General features: G+C 39.3%; 2 protein-coding genes across 2 annotated transcripts in view; one reads left to right on the top strand and one right to left on the bottom strand.

The window, feature by feature from the left end:
- Positions 1-154: 154 nt before the first annotated feature.
- Positions 155-2953, bottom strand: sp9 (sp9 transcription factor). The gene is made up of 2 exons (XM_042494296.2): positions 2513-2953; positions 155-1955 (listed from the first exon to the last, which is right to left on the bottom strand). The coding sequence occupies exons 1-2, from the start codon at positions 2531-2533 to the stop codon at positions 657-659; spliced, it is 1320 nt and encodes a 439-aa protein (XP_042350230.1). The 5' UTR covers positions 2534-2953; the 3' UTR covers positions 155-656.
- A 2637-nt stretch (positions 2954-5590) lies between these two features.
- Positions 5591-15995, top strand: part of ola1 (Obg-like ATPase 1) — a 52253-nt gene continuing 41848 nt past the window's right edge. Inside the window, exons 1-4 of the mRNA XM_042494298.2 lie at positions 5591-6028; positions 6138-6229; positions 11419-11562; positions 13312-13439. Coding sequence (XP_042350232.1) covers positions 6014-6028; positions 6138-6229; positions 11419-11562; positions 13312-13439 — 379 coding nt within the window. The 5' untranslated portion in view covers positions 5591-6013. The remainder of the gene's footprint in view (positions 6029-6137; positions 6230-11418; positions 11563-13311; positions 13440-15995) is intronic.

Genomic DNA, 15995 nt, shown 5'->3' with positions numbered 1-15995 from the left:
AAATAGCCTCACGCTTACAAAAAAAAATTCTACATTAAATAAAATTAAAACCTAATGCAAATAATTAAACCAAAAAAATATAAAATCTACATGACACAATTAGAGCCTTTTTTAAAGATGTTTTAATTACGATAAAATGAAAGTCTTATACGTGTGACTTTATACAGGTAAACATTTATATATAGATATTTTTTAGCAAAGAAATAAAATGGTTAACCAAAGTTGAAAAAGCTGTGTACATACATATCCACAAAGTGCGTCGAAAGTAAACTCCCTGATTGCCAGGATACCAACACGAATAAAACAATCATAGCCTAACATTTACATGAAAATAACACATAGTTTAGTCGTCAATATACAAGATGTAACTCACATTGTCCAACCAAAGTTCAACAGGTTTCGCGCACCCTTTATAGCAAACATCCATTTCATTTTCAAGTTGCCCCTAAAAATCCCCAAAGGCCTACAGTATAAATCACCGTGTTTTCTTTAGATGGATTTACGAATGAAATACTCGTTACGCCTGTGGAGAATATATTTTTTAGACTTTGCAATCGCTTCTTGAAATATTCTCTCCTTTTATTGTCCGTCAAATAAGACCCGTTTTCAATGCTGTGCAGTTTTTGAATTTAGATTTTGGGGGGGGTGAAGCCTTATTAGGGCTCGTCGTGGGGAGACTGATCCTTAACAGTGATTCTGGGATTTACCCCGTCCAAAATAAGTTCAGGTGACTCGGACCTCGGGGTCTCCAGGTTACTGGTGTCGGTGTCACTGTCGCTCCCCTTTTTGCCTCCTCCACCGGCCGTGTGCGTTTTGATGTGCTTGCTCAAATGGTCACTCCGCATAAAGCGCTTGTTACACACCGGACAAGCAAACCTTTTCTCGCCGGTGTGGGTGCGAAGGTGTCTCTGCAGCTCATCCGACCGAGTGAACCTTTTGCCACAGAAAAGCCAGTTGCAGACAAAAGGCCGCTCGCCGGTGTGCCACCTCAAATGCGCCTTGAGGTGAGATGTCTTTCCGTACACTTTACCGCAGCCGGGAATGTGGCAGCTGTGGAGTCCCTTCCTGCGCAGGCTGGCCCCGGCGGGTCCCAGCCGCTCGGCCTCCTGGCAGTTCGGACAGTCACATGTTGCTCTGCCGGAGTACCGCCGGGACGACCTAGAAGAGCTACTTATTCCTGAACTGCCCCCAGAGATCATGGCGTTGGCGGCAGAAGTGTCTGTGTACGTGGGGATGACTGTTTTGAAGCCGTCCTGTGTTAACAGGTGCTGGCTGGTGGACAGTAGGTGAGACGCGGTGGGGCTGATTCCAGTGGAGCTGAACGCCGAGTGCGTCAGCGAGGAGAAGTCCGGGTTGTAGCCACTTAGCTGGGAGTGGATGGCTTGAGGCGTCCCGGAGTGCAGTGAGGTCTGGAGGGAGCTCGCGGGGTTCTGGACATCGAGCCACGAGCCGGGGTTGGTGTGGACATCCCACCACGAGGACGCACCGTTGGCAACGTCGCCAGAGATGGTCGAGTGGAAACCGGACTTGTACCACGACTCGTACGGGTGCGCCATCCCCACCCGCGGGTACAGAGTCTCTGCCGATGTGTGGACTTTGGAGATAAAAGCTGACTGTCCGGATTCTTGGGATGTGACGCTGGCAGAGTTGGAAAACAGACCGCTGTACTCTGTGGAAAACGCAGAGGAGGTCGGGGAGGTGGAGGCTAAGCAAAAGGCGCTGTTGCCTGTGCCACTGGTCGGTGTTAGTCCTGTCGACGCGCGGCTTGTTGCTACTGTGAAACCGGGCAGGCTGGATCCCAAGTTGCAGCTGGAGGAGGATCTTTTCCACGGGTGAAATCCACCTTTTGAGAAAGCGCTCGAGTCAGGCAAAGTTGTAAGAGGACTGGTGTTACCAATTTTGTTGCAAGTTGCAGCCAGCATTGCTAGAGGTGTAGTTCCAAACCGTGGCTCTTCCTGAGAAAACACACACACACACGCACACACATACACACACAAAGTTGGACTTAAAATGAACAACAACAAAAATTGCTCAAAGATTTACGTTTAAATCGGATATTTGGGAAACAGGCAATTGATTCGGGATTTAACAAATAAATTATAGCAACTTTAATTATCAAAAGTAGCTGTCGTAAATGCATTTGGAGAACGTGTTTTAACAAGCGAAAGGCATAAATTAAAACAACGTACACGCAATAATAATACACTTTGTTTTTTGTTTTTTTTTAAACAAACTTTCTAATAATATTTACCGCGTCTGATATCTACTGTGAATGTACAGCAAGTGGGAAATACTAAAAACGCTACAAAGTTTTTTTCTAGATGTCTTTACGACATTAAACTAGTTATTTTTAATAATAATTAACCACTAAAGTAATTGCTATTCTTACAGTAAGACGTCAAAAATGCAAACTTGAAAGCAAGCATGTTTATGAAAGCAATAAACACTTTAACTTACAGCCGAAAACAACTTTACGCATAACCTTTGCGCATAAACACAAAGTCGGACTCACCCCAAGTATAGACGTTGCCATATCCAGGGTCTGTGCTGTGATGAGAGTGTTCGCGATTTCAATGCTGTTCGGCTCCAAATTTGATTCAGACTCACCGTGTTTGACTCGGGTCACACGGTTTCTCTCTTGGCTTGCAGCTCCCAACACTACCTAGTTGTAGAGAGCGTGTTCTTTGAAGTACAGCTGGCGAGGACGCGCAGCCAATCTAATAGCCGCATTCATGGCCGGGGATGAAGTCAGCCAATGAGAGACCCGACCGCAGACAGAAACACCAAAAACCCCGCCGTCAATCATCTGTTGTGCAGCCTCTGCTCAGACTGTCATACAAGACACGATTTGGTATTTTTTTTAATGCATACAGTTATTTTTATGTATTCTCACACGAAGGCTCAATGTCTCCTTTTCATTGCAGAATTGAGTTCACACGTCAGTTCTTCAGGAGGTAAGCGTTTCACTCTTTTTTAAATCGTCTGTGAATTGTGGGGACACGTTGCAGTTCCAGGTTTCCATTCTGATTTTTCAATGTTCAGATCATGCGCAACACGTCATTGAGAAATTGTTGCGATTTGAGCACATAGTATCCTGAACAATGTGAGGGACGCTGTTGTTGCTGATGACTTTATCAGAAGAGTGCAGAGCCAAGCGCATGCCTCTGCTGCTGCTGTGTTTGGCACGGTATAGTTAGCGCTTCGGGGGAACAAGTGGTGTTATATGCTCTGTCATAAAAAAAAAAAAAACCTTATTTACTTAAAGTGCTGCTTTTCATATTGGAAAAAGTCACAGATGGATTAAGTTAAGTGAAGAAGTCCAGAAACAGGCCTGACAGCGCGGACCTCACTTCTCCAACCGCGGTTAGATCATTTATGAGCTGGTTGAATAAAACCACTTGAATGCATGACGGAAAAACAGATAATGGTTCGCGATAGATCAAGTAACATACCGTTTGTTTACCTCCAGTCAAAAAATAAATAAATACGCGCATCTGTGCTCGTGCGTGTGGCACGCGCCCCCTCCCTGCTTACTTGTTGGGGGAGTGCAGGTGAGGGGTTAATTAAAAATGACAGCTTGCTTTATCAGCGCGTGTAGATGTGTGTTTTTTAAGACAAGTATTTTATAAGCGGAAAAAAAGTTTCCAGGGGATGCCTGCTGTAAGGCCGCCAGTCATCTCTATAAACTGCTTTAGGAGGCACGGTGTCTGTGTTGCAGCCGAGAAATAAAAAAAAATGTAACGCCACTTTAATCACTCATTTATTAAATTGTGGACAATTAAAGAGGATGTTTCAACACTTTTCCTAAACTCGTGACTATCTCACATATATTTTTTTTCTTTTAATATCACAATTCAATAAGCCCGCATATCCCATAGCTTGTTTAAAACGCCCAGGGATAATGGCATAATGTAAAATTGACCTGCTCTGACGTGAACCATCATCCCTTTAAAAGTTAAAGCAATTTTCCAGAGAAAGGCTTGACCGAAAGATGTGCATTACAGTATTCAAAACGGGCAAATAATGCTCCATTATAGAGTATGAATGCTGCCAGTCAACACAGGCGCAATTTGTTCAAATACTTTTTTTTTTTTTGCTTTAAAACCACCACCTTTGAAGGGGTGAATAAAATCAGTCTCATCAAATACTGAGCGCTGCCGAGAAAATGGAATCATTTTTTTTGCAATCATGGCAATTTGACAGAGTGCTGTTAACAGTATTAAATGTCTATTCTACATAAATAAAGTTGATTGCTGCTAAATATGTCATATTAATTCGAGCGTTAAATGGAAATGAACGCACAATGTGAGGGCTTTTCTTTTCATTATACTTTAATATAACAAATCGGACAATAGTTTTACCCTTAAATTTAATTAATAATATATTTTTTAAAATAAAAAAATATTTCTTCCCCATTAGTAATATTGATAATATTTCAGTGTTCTGTCCGTTTGTTCAAATTAATATTCTTGTTCACATGCTTTGTGTACTATTATATCTTAATAAGGAGCAATGTGACGCTCATATAACAAAGGAATCTGTACAGTCTTTATGCACCAATATTTTTTATTTATCTGCTGTATTTTAAAGTTATATGGAAAAAAATGTGTTTGTCACATTAACCTAGAATAATGAAGTAATAGTGATTTTTCAGACGCTGTTTACTTGGGACAAAAGGGGAGAACATGACCTGGCCTTGTCATTCAAGTGAGAATTTTGAGTTGAATCTGCAATTCTGGACTCCATTCGTGAGCACATCTCTGTGGCAATTAGGAGCCTATTACAAGCCATTAGATTGATCAATGTACCTTAAACAATGGGAATGATTTATTTGGTCGAACAAAACGCTCTGCATCTATTGTGATGAGTCTAAGTGGGGGTGCATCCATCAACAAAAGATAAATGATTAATTCAGACCTATTCATTTGAATTCTTTCTACAAAGCCAGCCCTCACTTGCCTCAAATCCAGATTATTAGAGCCTCATTTTCTGCATGTTAAACCAGACAGGCTGCTGGATTGGGTGATGGTTTTTGGTTGTGCCCCTGTGTGCTTTAATTTGTATTTCTGCTGGGGGAAGTTTATTTGAGGACATTTAACTAATTGTTGTAATTTCGCGCGCTCATGTGGCTACACCTGTTTCTCTCAAAGGGGGGTTGGAAGGAAACTATGAGTGCAAGGATGCTTTACTTTATTTCTGTGGCGCTGAAGCTGCACAGTTCTGTCTGACAACTATACTTGTATCATGAGAGGAAGCTCATTGAACAGAAAAAGTGGGCACCAGTGTGAAGATTTTGTCAAGATGCTTTTACTTAGAATATCTTCCTTTTCTCACAGACATTTGGGGATTGTTTTGACATTTGACATTTTTTTTCTGCGCTATTGTATAATGCAAAGATGATAATAAAAACAGTATATTTTTCTTTGTGGCTTTAAATGACAATGTCTAGCTCCTCTAGCATTTTCCCCAGAGTTTGCTCTTGCACTTTAAGGTTGCAGGTCATTGTTTATTTTAGTGGCAGGTAAAGGATTTATTGCTGTAGGAAGTCGATAAGTGATAAAAGAAGGGAAAGTGGTAAAATTGCTCAGACCTGTCAGTGCAGAGACGCAACTCGTGGATGTCTTTAGTTAGGCGACTGTCAAGACAGATGATTCAAATGTTAATAAAAAGCAGGCAGCTGTTGACAACACAGACAAGCCTCTGATAAAGATTAACTACGCTTTCAATACACACATTTCAACCAACAGTTCTGTGTAAGATTGATCTCACAGCAGCTCATCAACCTCCATCGATAGTATTGACAGCTAAATTTGGAAGCGCAGGTCAGCCTGCCAACTTACAGTGTCAACTTTCATTTCCAGAGGCTGCATGTTCTATTTTGAGCGCGGGGGAACAAGCCAGTTGAAGTGCAGTCGACTGGTTACATTTTGAGGACTTAGCTTAGCACATTTTCTTTCAATGAATGTTTTCTCTGAGCTGTTGTGGAAGTCTGCGAGGAAATTAACTGTGGGAAATGGCTCCAAAGAAGGTGCAAGTTACAAGGAATGGCTTCATTGGAAAAATGAGCATGCTTTGTAGATTATGTAATGGTATTTAACCCATTCTGACTACAGACATTTCCACACTGTCTTTATTAGGGGAAGGGAGATGATGCACCAAAGCCACCACCACTGATTGGAAGATTTGGCACTTCACTGAAAATAGGAGTTGTTGGCCTGCCCAATGTTGGGTAAGTAAAGAGTTTTTATCTACATAGACAGTGTCGCATTCGAACCATTCACACTAGAAGCACCAGCATGTGCAGCTGAACTCTGCCTCCCATGATACCATAAATAAAATGCACTCAAGGCAGGGTGTAAGCAGAGTACAGTAGAAAACATGACTACAGAGTAGAAATTAGATTTAAAGAAACATTGTGAATTAATTTTTCAGAAACTCCGGACTATAAGTCGTTCATGTTTCCCTAAAAGAAGCATTGACACCTTATTTACACCACACGTTATACTGGAACAAGCAAAATTACATTAAGTGTGACGTACATTATTTTAGATGTACACGAGAGTCCAAAAAAGGCTCCCACTTAGACAGCTGTCTGTGGGGAAAAAAATTATCAGTGTTTTAATGACTATAGGAGTGTTCCTAAGTGTCTGTTCCCTGCATGGCAAGAATCAAATCCTGCAAGAGCTTCGTCTTTCCTTCCCTGCGTCTTAACTTTCACTCTGACTAAATAATGTGCTCAAACTTTTACAAAATGCTTCAAACATGACCTTTTGTAGGGTGATAGCAGAGAAATATTATAATAAAGGGTAAACCTATGACTTCAAAGAGTTGTAGTGCGTCAAAATTCATAGTTTTTATAAAATAGTTAAAATGCTTTGGCTGTGTATCCTGCACTGAATTTACAAATGTGAGTTTTATTATTTCAGTAGCGTGTTTTCAGTTAGAGGAAATAGTTAAATTCTATGTGACATCTCATTGATGAGAATGTGTCCATCTACTTTTGAATAAAATTGTATGACAGCTAGCAAGAAAGATCCCATACCATCACAAATGCAGAGAGGAAAAGCATGAACAAACCTTGCTGTCCATTGGTTTTAAATAGCCACTTTTCACTCATGCACCAGTCAAAGGTCAGGGTGCATCATTGCTCTAAAGTCAATCACAGCGAAAACACCTACTGTAGACAGTCAAGCACAATCACCATCACATTCATGTGTCTGGTAATTTATAGTTTGCAGTTAACCTAACCTGCATGTTTTTGAAGTGTGGGAGAAAATCTGTGGAATCAGAGGGTAAACCGCAGTGTGAACACAGTAAACACAGCACCACTGAGCCTCTTCACAGTCTCTGCTTTAGATTAACAAATCATTCGACTATCAGCAGAGACAGCACATTACAATGCGATTCACGGAACATATTTTTTACTTTTAGATTTTTCACTTGTTTAAGTCTCAAGATTCAAGAAAATTTTATTTGTCCCTGTAGGGAATTTATCTCAGTCATAAAGGCTGCCACATAAAAATACATGCATAACTCTCAACTGTCTGATTTGCACAGTGTCTCTATTACACTTGCATGAAATAGTGCTGTGTCTAAAAATTCATCATGGCTATTTGCCCGTAGCTGCTCGAATCAGCTCCCAGTCTCACAGGTATACAAGCTTCTCTACATTTTAAGATTAATCCAATTGTAATTTCCAGGAAAAAAACACATCTAGTTTTAGAACTGAACAGCACCGAATAAAAGTCCACCATAGAAATCATCATTAAAAACACTGTTGTTATGTTTTCTTTTTCATTGATCTTATCTCACTCTTTTTATTTTTTTTTATAACTAGAATAATATTTCTAATGTGAAAGGCAGTGTCTTTATGTCTTTAATTATGATATAATGTTTTGCAGCTAACCTTAAACTCTACAGCACAGTGAAGTAAAGGATTGCTAGCTGATAACCAATGATAATACGTTACAGGATATAAAACCGAGTCCCGGATCTTGTTTCTTTTTTGTCTATCAAATTATGCAATTATATAAGGGGTGGGAAAAACGGTACATGTATAGTGTTAGTGGTTAGGATGTGTGAAACGATATATGTAAATAAAGTATACAATGCCTAACACCTAACAGTACACTGTAAATTCTAATTAGTTAAACGTACTTAAAAAAAGCAAGTAAAGTGCCAAAGATATTTAATGTTGTACTAACAAATGTTGATTTAATGTAGTACATTTATACTCGCGTTTACATGTACTCTTGACTTAGACAGATGACTCAGAATAACAGTTTAACAAGTAATTTTTTTAAATTGGGCTTACTAATGTGACATTTCCAGAAACTTAGAATTCCTCATTTACTTGAACAGCAATCTGGGTTACTCATTAAAACCATGCAAACTGACAAAGTAAGTGTTACTTGTATAACTGAGGGTGCATATATGTTAGTGGTTAGGGTGTGTTCACATTGAGCACCTAACAGTAAAGAGACGGTGCCTTAAAAATAAACTAGTTTGGAAAAGTCTATCTCCCGTGTTTTTGTTTAATCATTGTTGATCAATACATCAATGTAATACAACACAATTAGTTGATATGAAAAATAAAAAAATGTGAGGTAGTTGTGGAATAATTCAATTCTCTGACAAAATGAACCCGTGAGTCAAAGAGTTCCTCAGTCTGTGTAATTTTCATCTGTAAGGTAGACAACTTGACAAGAATCTGTGCTACATTGCCACAGTTTGTGTTAGGAGGCTGACACACTGTCTGCATGTCAGACCTGGTCTGACAAATCCACCTTGTCAGCATCCACCAAGACCTTCAGCAGCATCAGTGACAGAGCGTAATCACAGGGCAGACCCAACATGACTTTCCTCTGAGCTACAGGAAAGGGCTACAGTGATAGGTTATCTTCTGCTCAGCTGACAGCTTCTCAGAATTTTGCAGCTCCTTAAAACATTTTTGAGACATTTTCAGCAGAACTGTTGTTTTCAAGTAGCCCGGAAAGTTTTTCAAGAGCATAAAGCTGCAGGTTTTGAAGGGACAGAAAGTCCAACGATGTCGAGATTTTGTCCAGTTCCAGTATCCAGGACTAATTTCATTATATATTCAGATACTGGATAACAAAGAATAAACACAGATGTTTGTGCTTTCTCACATTTAGTGTCCTAGCTGTTTTGCTAGATTTTTTGAGCTTATTGCTCAAAGAGCCAACTCCCCAGAGTCCAGTGTTTTCATTTCTTACCCCAGCAAAACCACAATTTCTTCCTAGTATAACAAGTAGAACTCATTGAGGTTGTGGCCTGCCACACCACATTTGTGTCAAAGTACAACTTGTCAACCCTCCCATGGTTTCATCATGAATGAACCATGCTCAGATGCCAGCCTGCTGTTAGTTGGGCGTAACTGACCACTCTTCACACACACATGGGAAACTTGAGAGTGTGATTCAGCCAATCTCGCAGCTATTTCTACACTGAGTACAGCACATGTTCTCTTTCTGCTCAAAGACACGAAAAAGTTGCGCTCATTTAACCCCTTATTGGGACACACGTAAAAGTCTGCGCAGTATATGGCCTAACAAACTCATGTTGATTCTTAAAAATCTCCTCTAGGTAACCCAGACATTAATTTATTTTAATGTGTACCTGTCTTTTGCATTTTGCATCAGCTCAGACTGTGTTGTGTAAACTTGAGGGATATATATATATATATATATATATATATATATATATATATATATATATATATATATATATATATATATATATATATATATATATATATATATATATATATATATATATATATATATATATATATATATATATATATAGTGAAACTATCTAACCTTGTCAGGGCCGTAGCACCAGTCTCTCTATGCAGTCTCTTTGGGCCCCTGGCCCTTCTTCTATTGATCCATGTGTTTCTCAAGCACCTTTTTCTTTCACAAAATCAGTCTACCTTTTTCCCTTTCCTTTCTTTTTTTTTCACTTTTTTTGGAAACCCAATTTCCATGACAGTGTACGTAGGTGCTCCTGCTGCATTATAAGTCACTCACTCGGCTTTAGAGTTTTTTTTCCCTGTCTTTATACAGATTTATTCAGCCAGTTCTAATTCAGTTATGATAGTTATTACTTAAAAATAAAGAAATTGCAAACATAACCAACATTTTCATTCTAGGCTTTTTGCGGGCCTCCCTCTCATTGGGGCCCTGGCTAAACAGTCCTTTTTGCCCCTACTACAACGCCCCTGAACGGTGTCATTATAAAACTAAATAGAGCATCTTGCATGAGGATAACCAAGTGGACTGGGATTAACGAGCCATTCAACCAGTAAAACAAAGAATCTAGAATCTTCTTAGCTGATCTCTAGTTAATGCAAACATCAACCGTAACACGGGTCATGTAATTTATTAGAACCACAGAAACAGAGGTAAATGACAAATGTGCAGCTAACATGTTTTGTTGTTTGTAGCTACTCCTGCACTCTGACCTCTATGAAGAAATGAATCGATGTAGGAAAATATGTGTATATGTTATCAGGTAGTGACTTGCAAAATCATGAATTTAAACTGTATGTGCATTGACTGTACAGTTCCTCTCTTCCTCATAGTTCTCTTCCCCCAGCTTAACCTTGTGACTAACATTTACAACTGCAGAGTAAATGCATTGTTGTGAGACTATCTCAGACTGTCTGAGACTGTCCCCATGCTAAACTCTTATTTGCATTTTAGTAATTTGCTATGTAATTATTTCTATCATTAGGAACATTTTAACACCTGATTATATTTGCAGTCTCCCTGTGGACTGTCTTTCTTTTTTCCCCCAAGGTGACCCAAGAATAGCCTTCAAGTATGTTAGAGAAACAATTTAGCTTTATGTAAGAAATTATTGCATGCACTTTAGCAATCTTGAGCAATTTCATGCCTATAGGACGTAGCAAACAATCATTTCAATGTGAAGCACCGAGTGAGGAGGGAAAAAATGGAAAGTCCTGGATTATAGTTAACTGCCATGTCATTATTACTCTTAAACACTTGCCATTGTCTGTAGATTCTGAAGTACACTTGAGCTGCTTGTGCCATAGAAAATAAATCTCTGTGATCACAACATGGGGCAGCGTTTGGCTGATCCTGTTCAACAGCTGAGATCTATCAGAAATGTAATTTGCCCCTGATTCCTTGTACAATTGATCTATTATGGGATTATCTGACCTTGTAATTGGGCAAAGTATTTCATGGAGTATTTTTGGTTCAAGCGCTCAAATATTCAATCCATTAGAATAACCTTTTCCCTCTTGTGCAGGAAATAAATGAATCTAATCTTGCATAATTTACTGAAGTGTATCAGGATCATCCTATCGAACCATCAGGTTCTGCACACCAGCACTTTTAGATGGATTGACCTCACTGCTGTTTTTATTTTCAGGAAGTCAACCTTTTTCAACGTGTTGACAAAGAGTCAGGCTGCAGCTGAAAATTTCCCCTTCTGCACCATTGACCCAAATGAAAGCAGAGTGCCCATTCCAGATGAACGCTATGATTTCCTCTGCCAATTCCACAAACCTCCCAGGTATGGGGTCTCATCGTTCTACTATTATTCACACTTCAGATCTGTACTCGCTGACGGTCTTCTTGCAATAGGTATGAGAAAACATATAACAATGTTGTTGACATGTAGCTGCCAGTTCTGTATGATGTATGATTGCAGCTCTACTCTGATGTTTTCTGTTAAAGGAAAAGCTGAAGCGTCTGAACCTCAAACACCTGGTTATCATACACATTTACAGAGGCTGTTAAAGCAGGCTGAATTCAGATTTGCTGGGCTATACTGACAATGTACTGGCGAGAGATCCCTTTTTGACTGACAAGAATGGTGTGATTAGCACAAAGCATTTCAGTGCATGAACTTTGGTCACAAGAATAGACATAAAAATAAAACATAAAAAAAATATAAACAACTCTGCATACCCACCTATCTACCTTTCTCAGAATAATTCTGGTGATCATTCTTATTATAATCATTTTATTATATTTTTTTCCCCAAGAAAAGACCATTTACTGTATAAAACAATTGGCTAATGTGACATCACCCGTTGGTTTGTGGACTGCCATTTTGGAGCCTCGAGTTTGGCATTTCAGCTGTCGCCATCTTGATTTTTTGGAGCCATAGGAGATCATATTTAAGCCAGAGGCTGGCACTGCGGAGGAGCAACTTGAGGCCGAGGGCAATATCGGCAGACGTAATTTAAAGCCTTAATAAAATGTAAATAGGTCAGTTCTATAAAAAAAACACTCCCCTCACAGTTGTCTTAAAGGTTAAAATTAGCTATCAAAACTGTTTTTTGTACGGGTTGTTAACATGTTTATCTCTGCTGTAAAGTTGGGCATTTTAATACGGAGGTTAATGGGGATTTACTGTGTTTTGAACTCAGCCTCAAGTGGTCATTCAATAAGCTGCAGTATTTTGGCACTTTTGCATCAGATTTTTTTTTCAGCCTCTGAGGTTTCTGCTTGGAAAAGACCAAAATCAACAATAAATCGATACACAAAAAGTGCAGGAGAACAGGGTGTCCTGGGCCTCTTAGTCACATCCACCTCTCGCCTCTTCACAAAGTTACCCTCTCACCCAAATATAGTCACTGCTGAAAACAAACAAAAAAAAAAGATGATGATGATGGCTATAATGCTGAACTGGAAGCTTCAAAACAGAAGTCCACAAAGCAATGGGTAACATCACAGTAGCTACATCCATTATTTTACAACCTATGGTTACATTTATTTTCTTACCAAATTAATACCGTCTTCATGTATAACACATAAAGTAAATGAAAAAAGTGGATTATTGCTAGGTTTTGCCTCATATTTATTCACTACAACATCACATTGTAGCAGGATTCACTGCACTGTTCACATTGTACCGTTGGTGGGCAAGGTTTGTAGGGGTGTCATGTGGCTGCAGCTGTCCATGTTAAAAATTTAGAGTAGGACCAGCCTGATCTTTAAAGATTTCCACTTTAGGGTTTTTTTTGTCGACTAAACATAATTTAAAAGAATGTCTAATATTTTGTTCACCCCTTTAACAAAATTATATTGAAGCACCCCACCAGCTGATGCTGTCCAGTACAACAACATCATAAATTGCAATCTGAAAAAAACTGTAGTTTAATCTAGCACAATTAAAATTTCACATTTCACAAACACAGAGCTTTTTCAGGGCTGTTGTATTGGATTGCAGCACAATGGTTTCTGTGTTCTGCTCTGTTATAATGTTTAAAGTCTCAAATGCCTGACTTTTTCCCTTTTACTCCCTGGGCTGCAGCAAAATCCCAGCATTCCTTAATGTCGTTGACATTGCTGGCCTGGTGAAAGGTGCTCATGCTGGCCAAGGCCTGGGAAACGCCTTCCTGTCCCATATCAGCGCCTGTGATGGCATCTTCCACATGACACGTGAGTCACAGGCTGAGGTCTGCTTTACCTTGTATGATTTCATATCATCCACAGAGCACAGTATTTCAGATTTTTAGCTAAATCAATTGCAATGGCAAAATTTGGTCTCACTAAATAGCCCCAACGTCGTCTTTTTGAAAGCAAAGGCCTTAGTTGTGCAAAAGCTTTCCTGGTAGGACATCTCGTATGGTGCGTGCCAACGTCAACATACAGTCAGTGTTAATGAAGTCAGATCAAACCTCACATTCCTACCGGGAGGCTCCCTGAATGAGAATCCCAGAAGTGAAAGGATCTGTGTCTAGTTTAGGCTTCACACAATCAGTAGCATATTCTGAGGTTTGGAAACATAACAAGACAGTACAAAAGGAGCTACACATAATACAGGAATATGATTCCCAATGCCATGTTTGATTAAGTTTGGGCACAGTGGAGGTAAGTAAGTTATTTATTGACATAATATGAGCATGCAGTTTTTACTTTTTGTCTTTTTTCACACCCGTCATACATTTATAATAATGAGTTAAATCATAATAAATCAAGAAATACTATTGTCACTACTTATAAAACAATAATAGCGGTAAGGATAATAGAAATAATGGAATTTAAGGTAATTTGAAATACTACCTTCTGTGTACAGATGTGATTATCTCAGTAAATTATTCCCAGTGTGGCTTTAAATGACTTTCCAGGTCTCCCTCAACTTCTCCTGTGTCTCTGACATGGTCTTTGTCTAACACAATTAAAGTATTATACGGTAGAATAATTCAAATTACAGCAATTGAAATGAATGCAGAGGCCCTTTTAAAAATAGCTGAATTTGTTTACTGATTGTATGCTGTTATTGACTTTCCCCACTGTGTGAAAGGAGCTCTGATTAGAGTGTCGGTGATGGCAGGCAGTAAACTGGGCAGAAAGGGTTAAGATTAAGGTCATTTTTCTATATTGTTCCAAACTTGTATCACTGACAAGAGTATTACATTTGTTTCTGCACAGTCTTCAAATAAGCTTTGACTGTGTAGTTTGTGAGAAGTGGAACTGGGAGACCACCCACTGTAAGACTTAGTAATGATTTACAGAGTGGACAAGACATGTAAGGGCAGAGACCGACACTGTTGTCAGTTCAGTTTTTAATGACTTTTGGTAACATTTAAGTTAAAGGGTAAGGCTGGTGTTATTCTATATCTTTCTTATTGTCAACAAAGCCCTTAAAGAGATCAGACCCAACAATGTGTTAGTCCGTTTCTCAATACTTTCAGACTTCAAAAGCCTGTTTGTGGCTCTTTGAAACAGGTTACAAATATATAGTTGGTGTTTGTTTTTTTTTTTTATAAAAAAGAAGGATGTGTAACTTCCCAAAACATCTGGGCACTGTAGTTTAACAAACTTTACTCAAACAGGAGTTAAAAGTGTATTTCTTGGGAATTACTTTCAACTCCTCCTCCTCCTCCTTCAATGCCAAAAAGATGTAGAAGGATTTTAGGGTCAACTTTAATTCATTTTTTTTCTTAAACCATATTTAAGAAAAATCACAAATAAAATTACCTTGTATACACGTTGCTACACCGAATATTTGCAGCAGCAGGACCAACTCAATTGCCAGCAAAAAAAATGGCCATTGTATGTGTCTGCATATCACAGAAATGTTACATTTTCACATTATTATGTTGAAGGTATGCTGAGACTTAACATTTCAACAACTCTGTAGTTAACATTTAGCCAAGTTTCAGCTACCACTTGGCTATGATTTAGAAAAGATCATGTTTGGGCTTAAAATACCTCGCTTTTTGGGGCACAGTCTCGGCAGGAAAGGCAGTGATGTCTTGGCAAAAAACAGTCTCTTTTGTTGCCATTATCCCAGCTGGAAAAGCAGCAATGTCTCTGTAAAAAAGAATCACTTTTTGTCCCTCATTCTCAGCAGGAAATTCAATGTCTCTTTGAGAGACAACAGCTTTTCGTGGCACTATCACCACTGTAAAAACAGTGAAGAATCGATACAAAACACCCACATTTTGGGGCGCCCAGTAGCTCAGTTGTTAGATCGGGTGCCACATGTACAGAGGCCTTGTCCTCATAGCAGCAGCCACAGGTTCGATTCCACCCTCGGCCCTTTGTTGCATGTCATCCCCTCTCTCTCCCCTTTCACGCTACAGCTGTCCTGTCCAATAAAGCCAAAAAAACCACCCACATCTGATTAAGAGGCCGTGAGAAAAGCAGCGATGACTTTACAAACAAATGTCTCATTTCACTTTCAGAAATTATTCCATTCGGTTCAGTGCCATTTCAAAAGTCTAGAGGAAATGCAAGTTTAAATAATTTTCTTCCGCATTCAGGTTAGCTCAGTGCTAAATTGTAAATTAGCTGCTCACCCGCTCATCTGGTGCACTTGCTCTATAGGTCCATGGATGGTAATGGGGCTGGGCCCCACAACGCCGTATCCAGTTCCCTTTGGTTATGCAATTGACCTGACTGATGTGTTTTTTTAAATAGTTTTTGGGCAGCAGATATGTCATAGGGGAAGAAGTTAGAAGGACAAATTCATTGTAGGTTTTGGTCTTT

This window comes from Plectropomus leopardus, chromosome 10 (assembly GCF_026936395.1).
Source record: "Plectropomus leopardus strain MGB_pleo_1.0 chromosome 10, ASM2693639v1, whole genome shotgun sequence".
NCBI classification, from domain to species: domain Eukaryota; kingdom Metazoa; phylum Chordata; class Actinopteri; order Perciformes; family Serranidae; genus Plectropomus; species Plectropomus leopardus.
Note: the sequence above shows the minus strand (reverse complement) of the source record. Positions and strands in the feature narration are given on the sequence as shown.